The sequence below is a fragment of the Pundamilia nyererei genome, unplaced genomic scaffold (assembly GCF_000239375.1).
Source record: "Pundamilia nyererei isolate P.nyererei 1_Seehausen unplaced genomic scaffold, PunNye1.0 scaffold00094, whole genome shotgun sequence".
Lineage (NCBI taxonomy): Eukaryota > Metazoa > Chordata > Actinopteri > Cichliformes > Cichlidae > Pundamilia > Pundamilia nyererei.
Genome location: NW_005187495.1, coordinates 1,263,366 through 1,279,696, shown reverse-complemented (window position 1 = coordinate 1,279,696; position 16,331 = coordinate 1,263,366). Strand labels below are relative to the sequence as shown.

Genomic DNA, 16,331 nt, shown 5'->3' with positions numbered 1-16,331 from the left:
GTGTACCTCTGGTGCAAATTACTGACCTCTGTCATCATTTTAAGTGGGGGAACTTGCACAATCGGTGGCTGACTAAATACTTTTTTGCCCCACTGTAGTTTCTTCACCAAGTTAAAGTGTTCTTGCTAACAGGTCAGAGATTCAGCTCTGTTATGCTTGTAGTAGCTAATATAGCCTCGAGCAGAGATGAGGAGGCTACAGGAGGGCTGGTAGCTCACTTCTTTCTTATTCCCTCCAGACTGTTTTCATTCTCAGTTTTGTTGTCTCCAGTCACAACTGATGCTTAAGGCAATTTATTAGGTTTTGCACAGTTTCCTCTGGAGACACGGGTCTTGTGTGTTCTACAAAAATGTTGCAAATCCTTTCTGAGACTTGGTGGTGAAGCGTCTCTTCAAAAGTACCTTACAATTCGGGCTATTATTTCTTTTGCTTTTAAATACTTCTTTTCACTGAGCTGCCCCCTATAAGATGGGTTAATGGCAGAAATCTTAAAACCTACATACATACAATTAAAAGCAAAAATGGTAGAGTTTGGGGAAGACTCTGTTCTCTGTGGATCTCCTTGAAGTAAACTGGTGACACTAAGTGATACTCTGTATTTCTCTGGATAATGCTATGAAGCATGATGATGGATGTTACCAGTAGATTCAATTAATTCCAGCACCATGGTTCTTCTTCACACCCCCAAAGCTCTACAGTCTCAGCTTCTGCCTTGGGGTGGTTTTATTTCCCATCACCAACCCCCTGTATCTATGTCAAGATCCATTTGCGCTACAAAGATTGAGGTCTAATGGGAATCAGCCTGAGCTCAGCTCACTTACTTTTAGCTCGCTGGTGTCCACATATCCTGCTGAAGCAGTAATGTATGACTGAGAGCTCTTTGGAAAATCCACCTGGAACATGTTAACGGTTTGTCGAGGCACTTTCCCTTTAGCGGTTGGGTGGAGGGTCAGCAGGGGCAGTGGCATCCTCTGTATTTTTCTTGGACTCGAGTTTCTCTTCAATCCGACTTGATCCCACTCCGTCCAGCTGACATTTCTCCCTGCCTTTAAGTACCAAAGGCCATCACTTTGCTTTACACTTTTTTTCTGTTCCTCCCTTGTGTCCAGCTTTTCCTGCGCTTATCTCTCCTCTCCCCTTTCAGCTTTGGGATCAGGTCTCAGGCTGACTCTAAAACGGGGGCGTTGTACTAGAGGAGGAAGGCTAAATGACTTTCTGTTGTTGACCCGAAACTGGATGTTTATCAGGACTGGGGCTGCCTGCTTTTTCGCGCTACCTGTTGTGAGAGGGAGATCACAAGTCTGTCACTGCCTTTGGTCATGTAATACACTGCCACCCACACACTATAAGCATTAAGTGACTTAGTTATGTCCTATGCAGGCTAAAAAGGCAGGCTGACACAAGAGTGGAGAGTCAGACTGGCACACATACACTGTGAGGTGTGTGATTCACATTACAAAGCAGCTGTCATTGCAAAGTAGAAAAACCATAGTAGCTTTAGTCTTTATATGCTGGTTAAAAAAGGGGGAGGAATTAGTATAGAATAAAACCTGTCCAATATATCTCAGTTTAATAGATCTGAGGCTTATGGAAGATAAGAGAATTTGCTTTTGGAAGGAGCAACTCCTTTAGTGCTATAAACAAACTCAAAATAAACCTTCGAGTTGTTGTGTCTCTCTTGATCTCTTCACACTGTTTTGATGTTAAACTGTCATCGTGTCAACTTGCATCAGCCTACGAGCAAGAAGCAAGCTGGGCCGAACACATACTCTTGTCATCATCTGCTTTCATTAACAGCACAAGAAAAGAGCTTTCATTTGGCCCAGTGAAGCCAAAGCAATGATATTATATTATTGGTGGCGGCCTCATTGTTCAGAGAATTGTTTTCTTTGAGCTTGATAATGAATAGGGCGGGACAAAACTCCAGTAAAACTTAGATATTAACGCAGAGACCATCCAGATGACCTTCTGTAATATTGGCAGGCTGATGAAGGGCAGGAGGGACTGAGAGGAATTAAAGAACTTCAGAGTGGCGTGGATTGTCTCAACCCAAGTGACAGCTGGGGTGAAGGTGGCTAGAGGTTGGAGAGATAATCTTAAGTGTAGTTCTTGGGTCAAGCGAGAACATTTGTGTGAAAGAGGTTAATTAGAGTCTAGCTACCATCAAGTGTCACCAAAGTGCCATAAAGCAAGGCATTTGAAGCCAGCTGCTGCAGTGGAGATAACAGTATGATTTAGATATTTGGGGGTCTTACCTGGGGAAATTTGGGATAATTTGAGTGACCAACCAAAAAGTAAATCACGTAACAAAAGGCTTTATTTTCAACAGATGTCAACTAGATTGGAAGTGAATTGTTCCCCATGAATACCAGGATGACTTTCATGTAACCTTATAATAATGACGTTTTTTTTTCTTTTTTAAATAAAACTGAATCTCATGACATTTCCATTATCCCTTTTTGAAAGACTATATTATCATTGGCATCAAGATTTAAGGGCTAATGAGGAAAGTGCTAAGGACATGTTGCACTGAAGCTATGTGCTAAACAAATAAAGTAGCAGAGACTAGAAGATGTTACCTTTTATAATTCCATTTATGTATTGCTTATGCATTTGGATTTCTGTTAAAAGATTTCCTTTAAGGTCATAGGTAAAAATTCTATACAACAGGATAAATGTGACCCTAGCTCAGGGGTCGGCAACCCACGGCTCTGGAGCCGCATGCGGCTCTTTAGTCTTTATTTTGCGGCTCCGGGTGGTTTGGGAAAATAAATTAGAAGTATTTAGCTGAAGTGCATTTTATTTGTGTTTAGTTCTTTTTTTTTTAACTTGCAGTTCTAAATTGGAAGATTATTGTGATTTTGAAATATAAAAATAAAATTATATCTTATTATTTTTTCATCGCTCAAAATAAGCGTCACACTCGCGGAAGCCGGTGTACCCGCCGAAACGCCATGTATTTATCGAGACTTTCAACCCCAGTTAGGCCAATTATGGATCTTCGGATCCACATTACTGTATGTCAGCAGCTGTTCTCCACCGTGAACTATGTTACAAACAAACACCGCTCACGCCTCACAGATGACAGTTTACAGTCTTGCATAAAGATGAAAGCCCCGATTTACAGATGCTGTGCGCAGAGGTTCGGGACCAGAAGTCTCATTGTAAACATATCACGGCAGACCTGACGATGTTTAGATGAAAATGCTTTTCAGCATCTCTTTATTGACCACTTTTCACAAACGGTTGCTGTACGCATACAGCCGGCTGTAGCTTTTCAGCTCACAGCCCGACACACACCAACACAACAGCAGAGAGAGCACAGACTTTAAGGCAGCGAGGCGTGATTGTGGGTGCCGCTCAGGTGCATCCGACTCCCATGCTGCGGCACTGCAGACCACGCCCCGCCACACACATTAACCAGGTAAAATACATATTTAGGCAGAATTTTGTAAATATCTATTTTTCCTTTTTCAGCAGAATAGTGCAATTTTTTCCAATTACTTTTTAAAAGCCAGGCCAAGGCTCCAAAAGCCCAAAGGTGATATAAGGGTGGCGGCTCACAACAGTTTTTGTTTGCTACATGGTTCATTTTAGTTCAGCTGGGTGTCTTTCCTTTTGTTATACTTCTTTAAGAGTTCAAAATGTGTTAATTACATAAATAAAATTGTAATTTTCTCTGTAGCACTTCATGGATTTCATAAGCAACACACCTTAGTTGCTCTGTGGATTCTTTTAAAAAGCAGATAAAAACGTTTCTGTTCAAACAAGCCTTTTCTTGATCTACGTATTTTATATTCTTTACATTATTTACATTTGATCTTTTACATTGTGTATAATTCTATTGATTGTATGGTTTATTTTAATATTTGTGTACAGCGCTTTGTGACTGCCTGTCTGTGAAAAGCGCTTAATAAATAAACTTTACTTACTTACTTTAGTTGTTCACACAAAGCACAAAGGTAAAAAAAACAATATATACAGCGTTATCTTCATTTTAGATGTCAAAAAGTATTTGCGGCTCCCAGTGGGGTTTTTTTTGCGTGGAAACTGGGTCCAAGTGGCTCTTTGGGTGTTAAAGGTTGCTGACCCCTGCCCTAGCTCCTCAACCCTATGCCTAAACCCCCGAGGACTAAATCACCATAGATAATAATTCCTAACCCTGATGCCATATTAAGGCAAAGTGTTTGATGTGTGTCACTGGAATCATTATTTACTATATTCCATGCCAAAACCAATGCCAGAACTTGTGGGGAAACAAGTTAATTACAATTTTTACTAAGTGACATATTCTAACTTAGGGTTAGAGGGTCAACTGCAAAGATGAGTTGGACTTCAAAGTGTTAACCAGTTAATTTGGTACAGGGGGCACTGGCGCTTAATTGGATTTTCAGTGAGAAAATATAATACATGTAATGTATTTGTTTGTTGCTGGTGTCTGCTTTAACCAGTTATCTCTGTATGCTTATCTGTGTGCCATATATCATCTAGTATGCACCTAATATCAAATTGTTCCCTGCTCTACATCAACATTTTAGGTGTTTATACTGTGATCAGCATTCAGACGCCACAATCATTATTTTTAAGCCAGTACGAGATGTCACGGACAGTTTAAATACATTTCTATGTCCCCAAAATTCAGCTTTTGCTATCTCTTTAAAAAGTCAGGACCTCAAAGAGAATTTAATCAAAGCTCAGTGAATATGAACATTGTTTGTCCGCGCAGCATGAGCTTGTAATGAGGCACCCACAGGGGGGAAATAGAAGTCCTAACTAAATAAAATTATGAAGCTATGAATGGATGGGGTGGTCATGAACTCATCAAACACTTACCTCGAGTTCCATCTTAAACCAGCAGCACCTTGCACAACATCATCATCCACAGGAAAGCAAATGAACTAATGATAGGCATGCAGCAGAGAGGAAAATAATTCAAAACAGTTGTCAAGTCATGCAAGGAGAAAGAATAACACTACAACAAAGTACAAAACGGAAACAAGCAAGCTGATGGGACATGAATTTTCATGATGGTTTAATGCACCTCTAAATTCCCACTGTCACGTACATATTCATTTGCAAATGACTAATATATTATGCCCATGCACACGTACTCAACAGTTTTGACTCCAAACGAATGCTAGGTGAATATATTCCAGTAATTTGAAAGATTTTACAGGTAACAACTGCAGTGACATAGATGAAGTGGCAATGGAGTTGGTATTTCATTCAAAAATAGATCCTTGGTATTGCTACCTAACTCAGATTGCAGAGAAATTGTGTAGCTTACCTAAAGCCGTCCTTGCAGGCGTGGCATCACTCTTGATCCAGAAGGAGACCCAGGAGAGAACCACAGTCAGGATGCAGGGGATGTAGGTCTGGATGGTGAAGTAGCCCATCCTCCTGCTGAGGTCGAAGTAAACGGTCATTAACACGTAGTCACCTGTTGAGGAAGGGAAAATGGAATGTGGAAACAACTGGCAAAAAAGTACAAATAATATAAGAAAGTCAGAAAAGATACTATCATGAAGTAATAATGCTGTCAAATCGAATAACACACAATAAATTTAAACTTTGCGTGTCAATACTTATGCAGAAAAATTATGTATATTGTGAGAAAATGTCAACAAATTCTTTTGGAAACCACAGAATAAGGATCCATCTACAACTTCAGAATGTGGCTGAAAACTTCTACATTTTAAACGTTACTGTGATGTCAAAGAAAATTTATATTATAACCAGAAACTTCTAAAAGCTTGCTCTTTCTGCTTATTACTGCTTCCCAAAGTGTAGAAATGCAAAAAAGACTAAACAAGCTGCACAATAACTAAATCCATGACATTCTTTTGGGGATTTAACTTACTGTTAAATGAACAACATTGTGGAAATTGTGGTTAAATTGATAATACCAGTCAATAGAGACCGACACAATGTAAGTACTTGTGGAAACTATTGCAAAAATAATAAAAGGGAAGCTTTGGAAGCTAGCCTGCACTGTGTGGCATGATTGCTGTAGAGTATTTTCATTGCTCTCAAAAGAAAGAAACCTTTGCTCATTTTTGCAGTTCTAAAATCCTCTTCAAGTTTTATAATACTGTAAGGTGACCCTGCTATTTTTTAGTTACACTTATATCCACTCACAAACTACCGATCTTCATCCCTGAGGATCCCGAGCAGCACACTGGCTCATATGTAATTAAAAAAGTCTGATGTCTAGCTGGAGGCTACATCATGCTGAGCTCTTAACTTCATCTCTGTCATCAAAACAAAGGATGGAAAAAGAATCTGAACATTAGACGGTATACTTTTTTCTGAACTTCATCAGAGCAGCAGTGACACTCACTAGATATTAAACAAAAGCAGAATTGTGCATGATGTGACAGAATGTAGGTGAAGCACTAACAAAAACAGCTACGGGTCAGTGAATGAAAACACCTCCCCAAAAAAGAGGAAAAAGAGATCTAAAGCATCTAAGGCTGTAAAGACCTACCACATATCTACAGACATAGGGATTGGGGCTCAGGATACAGATATATCCAGCCTGTATGTTGAAGTGTCTGTGGACAACATATTAAACCCCAGGTTGTCCTTAATCTATTCATTGAAATATGAATGTATGGTAAAGCACTTTGGCACAGAATAATGTGTTTGACTGGGCAAATGAGACGTGTACTGAAAGTCCTATATAGGTACCGTTCCACTTATCATTGTCTCTGGGCCAAATCTGGTTGGTCAGTCGTAACCTTTTTAGCCTAAAACCCTATACCCTTAATGATGAGTTATGCCACACAATCTAATATCTCCATGTTTTTGTTGTTTCTACATTGTCAAAATCATGTTGGTCAAGGATCAGCATGGCAACTAACCAATGATGTTGTCTGAGGATTCAGTTATCATTAACCATGAAGATCAGTTAATGCTACTAAAAACTGTTGCTAGCAACCCGATATGAGTAACCTATGTTTGACTAACAGCAAAGCTAACTTGACAATGCATTTATTATATGCTATAAATTAATAAAGAAGACACTTGAAATGCTTACCAGTAAAGAGTTTTATATATAAAAAGGGCATATTTAAATTTTTCCTGCCACATTGCAAAGCTATGACATTCGATGATTGGTCGGTTGCAATGTTAATCCTGGACCAACATTATGATGATGATGCACGTACAACACCAACACGAGGATATCACATACACCCGTTTGGACACCTCAGTATGAATCAGTAAAGATGTAGTTTGATGTTTTTCCATGGTTCTAATGGTTTTTCCAAGGGTACAGGTAGGGATCGCCCTCACAGACCTTTAATGCACATCTGTTTTGTTTTGTCATTTTGTTCTGGAAGCAGGCCAAAATATGTTAGACACTGCTCAGATCAGAAAAGACAAACAAAGGTTACCTGCAGGAGGGTAAAGAGTTAACACGTTTTTTGCTCGCTGGAAATATCTTCAGTATGTTTAATTAAGACCATTTTTGTGCATCAAAGTGAAGTAAAACTTCACTGAAATTCATCAAAATTGGAATTTTTGAAGACATCGTTTAGGACATAAAAAAAAATCCTTTTTAATTGGTTATAAAATTGCTCTCCACAAATTAATTCAGCACCTTTTTCCAGCTTTCTCCTGTCCTTGTCTTTTTTTTCCCACCCCGCTCTGTCTGTCCTTCATATTTAATCCAGCAAAGGACTCAAAGAGAGGAGCATAGAGAAGCTTAATGGAGCCCAGAAAATAGTAGGAAAAACTTCTCTCTCACGAACAAGTGTATAATGGCACTGTCAGCGTGAAAAGAAGATAAATGAGAAGAGTGGCAGAATTTACTCCGCTACCTTTCTAATGGTCCCACTACTGTAGGATGCTTGTTTAGCAGCCAATAATTGACAGGAGTGGGGAGATATTGAGCTACAACTCTTGCTGAACAAAAGCCATTGTTCGGAAACTTTGACAAAGGTCTACATATCACCCGAGTATTATTTTGAATATTTCTGAAGACTGCCTTTTGATAATAGGAGCTATTCAGATGATGTCATTTTGAATAAAACATCTGAATAAGGAAACCTTTTGTCCTCTAACAGCTGAATTCATGCTTTAGATTCAACTGAAATGATCACTTTTACTGGGTGTTCAGTAAAGTAGGAGTGCGGTGATGCTGGTGGTACTGAGTAGGGGGGGATCGCTTACGTGATTACGAATGTGCTCAGGGGCAGAGAGATTGGCACAGCCCTGGCAAGGTTTTGCATTTTGTGATTTTTTTTTTTTAAGGCATACCAAATATGACCCCGAGGACCCCTCAGACATTGGAATACACCATTTACTGTCCAAGTGATATTTGCTGAAGCTAGGAATCTAAAATGCCCTTGAAAAGTGTTCAGTACTGGCACCACATTACTTATGCTGCATTCATTTTCTGGGGTCAGAAATTTACAAGTGGAAACTCCAGAGCTTGAAAAATAAAAAAAATCCAAAACTCAGCAGCAATATGTGTTTCCATAAGTCATGACCTTAAAAATTACATCGCACTGTCTGATGTAGATATGGTTGCCTCTTGCAGTTCATCTTATATTCAAGATAACACAGACATCCATACGACCTTTATCTCAGGTCTTATTACATGACACTGACATCAGAATGTCAGTAAGAGATTTTTCAGTTTTCAGTCAGACACACTCCTCTGATATGCTGAGACACCCTATGGAATTTTATTTCCCACTGTATCTTATAAGTCTGAAATTCCCAAATTCAGACATCCAAATGATGTTCTTTAGAAACACCCCATGTCAGAGTGATCTAGCCGTCCTAAAAGTTCCCTGGAAGGCCTTCAGTTGATTGAATATGCTGCAGCAAGAGTTCTGATGAGGACTAAAAAAAGAAAGGAAAATCCAAAGTCAAATTTAAAAGGTTTCACCTCTCATACAAGATCTTGTCTGATCAGGCCCATGTTATCTTAAAGACTTCATCGTTCCTTGTTATCCTAACAGAGCTCTTTACTTTAGACTGCAAGCTCACAGTGCTACTGGTTACTAGAGTTGGGAGGCAAAGCCTTCAGCTCTGGTGTTCCGTTGAACCAGCTCCCAGTTTGCATTCAGAAAACAGGACACTCTCCTATAAGATTAGGCTTAAAGTTTTCCCTTTTGATAAACCTTATAGTTAGTGCTGGATCAAGAGTACCTGAACCCTTTCTTAGTTGTGTTGCAACAGGCCTAGGCTGCTGGGGGCTTCCCATGATGCTCTGAGTGTTTCTTCTTCATTCCCCTCTTTACACTCTCTAAGTATTGATGCACCACTCTGTATTTAATCTTTAGTTATTATTAATCTGGATCTCTTCCACAGTGTCACAACAGATGGCAGCCTGCTTCTGTAGGGGGTTTCTTCCTGTTGAGTTGAAGTTTCTCCTTTCCATTGTTGCCAAGTGCTTGCTCATAGGGGATTGTTTGATTGGTGGGATTTTTTATGTATTGCTGTAGGGTCTTTACCTTACAATATAATGCACCTTTAAGTGACTTCTGTTGTGATTTGGCACTATAAAAAAATTAATTGAATTTTTATATAATATATAGTTGAAGTAGATATCAATTGTCCTGCTCATTGACAGCCTTGGATATGTTTCACCTATTTCAAGTGAACATGCCTTCCCATCCAAAGTGTCCCTGACTGACATTAAAGAACAATTCACCACTCTACATGTAGGTCTTTTAAACATTGTGAATAAACCTCTGGTCTTTGATGAGAGAATGACGGGGGACAAGCACGTGAGGAACGCCATTGCTGGCTCTGCTCTCAGTGCCTTGAGATCAGTTACCATTTGCGTTTTGTGGGAAACCTAGCTAGCATTAGCACGTAAACAAGAACTCTCATTTATCATCTGCGCATGAGTTTTATCTCGCTAATCACTCCGAACCACATTTGCTAAAGACAAAACTTTTAATAACTCGTTTAACACTTCAGTAATGAAAGCTTTGATGACTGAGACCGAATGCAAATCATTTTGTGTTTTCAGTATTTTATTGCTACTTTTCCTAAAGCACCAGTTGTAAAAAAAATAAAATAAAATAAATAAATAAATAAATAAAAAAAATCCTTCCCTACTTGTCATTGTCAGCTAATAGTTAATAGATAACTATGCTAGTATAGCTGCACTTAGTCAGACAAGAGCGCAGAGAGATAAAGACATCCAGGAAGATCGTAGCAAGAGGCACAGCGGTATGTTTCAGTCTGGTCCAATTTGTCTTTTTAAAGACTAAAATAAGTTTATATAAAACTTGTCAACTTTGTTAAGGAAAAAATCATGGTGCAACAAAGGAGTCAGAAAAGGCTCTCTTGGGGAAGCAGAAGGAAAGGTATCAAGCACATACTCAGCCTTATTGTTAAAGATACCTACTCCTACACCAGTTTCTGCTCAACTATTGTCATTGTCAAAGAGTAATGACATCTATGTGACCACTCAGCTGCCAAGTGAGCCGTTTTTCTTCAAGCTTACACTTAGAAAATCAATGTGAAAATTTCAAGAAGGGGCAGGAACCCTCCTTTTTTATGCGGGCGGTACCGATCGTCACTTGACTGGATCAAACACTTCTGTTGACAAGTTATTAATACAAGCTGGTGGCAGCACACAATGTGGATGACGCTGGATATGAAGTGCTTGTACAGCAGCGGAAGAGGTGACAGCACTCATCCAGAATCTTTCCATCATTTGTTCAGTGCTCCGTACACACATGTGTGACACATTTCCTCAAATTAATCATTTTGCCAACGTGCTGAAAGACTTTAAAATATCATCTCCTGCTTTACTCATCAAAAGTAACCTGTATGCATGTGTATAGTTATGTGTGGTGGTTGTGCCGGGCAGTGTGTAATTTTTGAGTAGACTGACTGATACCTCTAGCCACGGGCTTGATTCATCATGCTGATTCTAGTAGAAATAGGAAAGTGTTATACTTTGTAGTAGCTGTGGATTGAGGTGCAAATGAAACTGTATTTTAGAGTAAAATCACTGAATTCTTTATTATAATTATACATGCTGTTTATAAGTCCCTGTGGCCACGTAAGTGACACTAAATAGGCTTGCTCCCTATTCCTTTAGTCAGGAACTTCAAAATAACCAGTGAAATGACTTCCAGGAGGAGTCGCCCGAACATTTCAAACTCCAATTAACATGAATGTCTAATAGGATAAAATCAAGACATGTTCTGATGGATAGATTTTGATGAAAACTGCAACTTTGGTAGAACCACAAAGCCCTGACCGAGTAATTCTAATGTTTAAAAGACATGTTTATTTTCCTTATGTCTGTCTTCTTTTTTATGGCCACTAGATGACTACAACTGTCTCAAAAAAACAAGCTTTTGCACAAAAATAAGGCTCCCCAATATGTTTGAACTGTTCACTTTTGAAATGGAAGGCAAATTATGATTGTTAAAGGGCACTATAGAAACGACCACCTTTGTCTGAACATATGACCCAAGTCAAATGTCATAGAGTTTAGAGACGCTCTGTTCCTAATCAGCATTTAGTTATTAAAGTTGTTCAGATCTCAGTGAGATTTTAAAAGAGGTTTGTTTTCTTTCCATCTTTAATTGAGCTCTCCAGTTAGGACTAGTTATTTTTTAAAACTGCCAAATACTGCTTACTTTGTGACTGCATGGATCATGCGTGATCCAGATCACTGATATGTTGCATTTAACATTTAACATGATCGTAAAGTGTAGAAAGCCAGTTAATCAGTTCTGAAACATTGTAAAAATTAAGCTTAATCTTGTGTAAAGGTTCATTAGTGAGGCTAATCAAGAATATTTTTTGTTAGGTATTAGCTTTAAATCATGATAGCTGTGATAAGAATGCCCCACTGTAATCATTTAAAATAAATTTAAAAAAAACTAAAAAGCTAAGAGGTTGTATGAGTGCAGACTGCAGAAGCAATAAATATAGATAATGCCATTTCAGTTTCACGTTGAAGGTTAGAGCAGACTTTTGGGAGAGGAATGTTGTCCCATTTTTGTCTGATACAGGACTCTCAACGGTCCCAGATCTTCTTTGTAGTATTGCACCAGATGATCTGGACTATAGGCAGGCCTGTTCATCCCCCAGACTCTTGATGTCACTTTTCCAGATGTGCAAACTGCCAATTCCATAAGCACTAATACATTTCGATCATTGCCACAATCAGAGATGGTGGTGACAAACTGGATGTCTTTAGTCCAGATTAAAAAAAAAAGAAGAAAAAAGACATTTGGCCTTTTCATTTCATTTCATTTGAAATGTAATGAAATGAAATGAAAAGACATTTGGCCTTTTCCCTTGCATACAGAGATTTCTCCACATTCCCAGATTCTTTTCATGATATTATGTTTTATAGATGATGCAATATTCATGGTTTTTATAATTTAATGTTTAATGTTAATTTAATGGGACATTATTCTAAAATTGTTACACAATTTATAGATTTTTTTTTCTTTTTAGAGTTTAGTGAAACTCATCAGATAGTTGTTCAGGCTCACATTGACAAGAGTTGGCATAAGAGAGACAAAATGTGCAGTGTATCTACCATAAATCCCGGACTACAGAGCGCACCTGATTAAAAGCCGCATGCTCTAATTGTAGAAAGAAAACCAATTTTGTACTTGTACAGGCCGCACCGTATTTTAAGCCGTATGCGTTTCACCTGTAATATGAGATATTTACAGAGAAATACTACACGTGAGGATTTTTAACGTTTAATTTAATCCGTAAGGTAACATAAATGTTATGGTAACATACAAAAATACATTCTGCAAATGCTTTTTTTTTCCTCGAACAGCGCCTGTAACACGGCTACCTTTAAGTATACGTACGTATCGGTAACACACAAATTACGTTGCTTATGGGTTTTTTACGGAGCAGTGCACTAACAACATTACAACGTCTCTTAACAACCGATAAAAATATATACCGTATATATACACTACTTATCATTTTGATTGGTCTACTGTTACCAGGCAAAATGTTTTTGGCCGCATGGAAAAAAAAATGCATTAACCGCACGTCAGTATAAGCCACAGTGTTCACAGTGTGGGGAAAAAGTAGCAGCTTATGACCCGAAAACTACGGTAATTAGTTTTTTATGAGTATAACTCCTTGTACCTTCGTTTTTGGAGTCTGCCAAGCCCTGCTGGCTGTCAATATAAAAATGTCATATTAAAAAGGGATTCTTGCAATCAGATTGTGTAATAAAGGGAATCTGATTTTTTTTCTCTGCAGCGACAATCTTAATCACAGCACAGTCAGTCCAACATAAAACTACTTGGTTTTTCTTCCATTTCACCTTCTAAAACTATTTCATTATTCTTAATGTTCCCATTAATGTCTAGGATGATATATGTTGTACTACTAAAGCAGATTAAAGGCCTATTAGAAGTGGAACAACAGGAGTAAATAAAACAACTGTTTATTGTAGCTTGAATTGTTCTCCGTATTTGCACTCCACAAGTTATTGTTGCAAATACCATAATGCCATCTACCTTATGTAATATTAATGCATACTATAATATGAATGAATATGTGGAGGCTGGAGCATTGTACCTTCCCAGATAGACGGCCACCAGGTGCAGCATGGTGACTTTTGGGCTCTAAATGTGTATCGTAACAAGCAAACCCTGTGTTTACATTTTGCTTGGACAGTAATAACCCCTCTGTTTATACTCTTCTGCAGAATAATTATTAGCCTGAGTGGGCTTTTCTACAGTTGTCTACAGACTCTGCATGCCATACTACTTTCTGTTTGGGAAGCTGCAAGGAAAATTCATGGGAAAGCTGTTTTATTAATGAGCTCAGCACAAGTCAGCTTGCCCCTGCTTTCAACATGTATCAGAGTCTTCCTGTCCTAAGTTTTAAAAGTTTTCTACACTTTTGTAAATATAATTTGAGTAAACTATGCCATCACAGTGCAAAAACTATTAATAATTTATTGAAGGGCTGCTTTGAAACTACTCATTGGGCTATCCACCCGCTCACAATGAACTATTTTCTGGTGTTTGCCATGTAAAATGCTAGTTTAAGCAACATTTGGGATGCTTTAAGTTATTTTTCGATAGCTGAACCACTGCCTAAGGATTGGTAACAAACTAATTGTTGGGATGAGATTCTGCTGATGCAATTTGTTCATTTTGTAAAGAAAACGCCTCTAAATGTTACTTTTCTTACTCATTTTTTAATTTGTTGGCTATCCTGCAGGAGGATGGAGGACTCACTTTTGGAGAAGCCTGCATATATGTCGACACCAGCGACATGCCAGTGATGGTAAATTAGAGACCAACTCCAGTTATTTGAAGAGCCAAGTGATTCGTATGGTTTTGGTTAGTCAGTAGCATCGCTTGGCTAGTGATGAGTGGCCTGGTCTGGTTTTTAACTGCCTGGAGATAAGTCCGTAGCTAAATCACTTACTCACTCAAACACAGAAATAAGCTTCTCTGACCTCACAGCAGTATTATTTTTGGGGGGGATTAAGGTACCTTGAGTAGGTCTTAATGAGTGAACTGAAGGTTTCCCCAGCCAGGTTTATCCTGACCTATGGGCTCTCTGATCCTCAGGCTGCATAACGATAATGAAAATGTTCTCTGAAAAGTTCCAAGACTGAACTATAATATTTAATTTTAACATGTGTGATGTAATGCTGATTTAGAAGAAGAGCTGAAATGAAACCACATGGGTTTTAATGGTAGAAACCATCATTTTTATTCACAGGTATTAGTAACTGTAGTTATCAAACTAAGTTAGCTCTAAACATTATTTGTTTAGCTCAAGGAAACCTGTAAAGGATAAATCTAAAAGATAAGTCAAACCTTATCTGTAAAAGATAAGACAAATGTTCCGGCGCCCCCCGCGTGTGGCAGCCTGTTACAGCAGCTCTGCTCATTCTGAGCTTCTTTCTTATCTTCTCTTTATTTTCTCGTAATCTTTTGTAACTAAAGTTTTAGCAATTTTTTAAAAACTAATTTCCCACGAGTGGGACTAATAAAGGTTATCTTATCTAAACTATAGACCATACATAAAAGGTGGACATCATAGGTTTGTAGAGGTACTAAGTAACTATAAAGATAATAGAAAATGTAACACACCAGATTGATGTGCTTGGAGAAAAGCTTCCTAGGCTGCGTTTGGTAGAGTGTAAACCTTCCCAAATCCACTTAAGACCGGAGCAGAGCTGTTAAGTTGATACGATCCAGGTCCAGCTTTCACACAGTAGTAAAATCCTAAAAAATGAATGTGTCAGTCTTCAAAATACTATTTTCAGCATAACCTGTAAGCCCACAGACTAATGTAAACCTGTTAACAACAGCACCTTAAATTGGAGTGTTAAGCTTTAATCCATTTGTTACAGTTTTGCTCTTGTGTTATTGCTTTAATAAACATCACTGCTTCTGCTTCAACTAAATCGACTCATCTGCTGTTAAGTGGATTGTTAAGCTACGAGTGGGCAATCACTGTTCAAGGGAAGGGAAAGGATCAGAGACCGCACAATTAAATTTTGTAATGTCTGTTTGCCTGCTGGTAGTGGTCATGTCCGGGTTAATGGCCAATATTGAATGACTATGAGAAGGAACATCATATGGAAAATGCGAATTGTGAGGAGGAGAGTGAGGGCTTGGGATTTTCACCTTTCTCTCAACAGAAGAAGTCTTTGTAAAAAGATCTTTGAAATTTTTCTGCATAAAAGGGCATCATAAATGCTTTTGGAGAACTTGAAGTGGGATGGTTAAATAAAAAGCTGAAGTGTTTGGGATTCCACATCGGGGCCTTTTGAAGAGGACACTGCTGAATTGATAACGATGGTGGATTTGCAGCGGGGTGTCCCCAGTGGCGCTGTGGCCAGGGATCTGTCCACTCCGTCCTCATTAAAACAGCCCCATACCCATGTGTTTATGAGGGATGAAGGGTAAAGCACAAAGAGGGAGACAGAGGGAGAGGAAAAGAAGGATAAGAAGAAGCGAAAAGCAGCACTTTCGAGGTTTGTCATGATGTAAATTAATGATAGGTATTTTTAGCTGGGGATCTAATCATCATGTGTGTGGAGACAGCACTCCAGCAAAGTGAAACAGGAAAAAGAAACGAGGTAATAAATGAGAAAATGGCTAATTTTCTTGAACAGCATGAGGTAGATGTGTAGGTTTGCCATTGCTTTTGAGCAGCTCAGCAGAAAATTAGCTTGGATGTGTTTTGACGATACAGCAGGAGTCCAGGAAAACGTATAATCTATAAGGCCGTCACTGTTGGAATGAGAGTGTTCATCAGTCACTTTGATTTTTCATTTTGTATTGTGATCAGAAACACAAAGATGAAACACGTGCTGGGTGTTTTATATATAT

The 16,331-nt window shown here is 38.6% G+C and overlaps 1 protein-coding gene across 3 annotated transcripts in view; it reads right to left on the bottom strand.

Annotated features, from left to right (window-relative positions):
• LOC102192418 (gamma-aminobutyric acid receptor subunit gamma-3-like) overlaps positions 1-16,331 on the bottom strand; it is a 181,086-nt gene that overhangs the window by 26,008 nt on the left and 138,747 nt on the right. For 2 of the 3 annotated variants that reach the window (XM_005739842.1, XM_005739843.1), the window contains exon 8: positions 5,288-5,440. In XM_005739842.1, coding sequence (XP_005739899.1) covers positions 5,288-5,440 — 153 coding nt within the window. Of the gene's footprint in view, positions 1-5,287; positions 5,441-16,331 lie in introns of those variants that run through there. The other variant, XM_013912591.1, reaches the window with a different exon arrangement.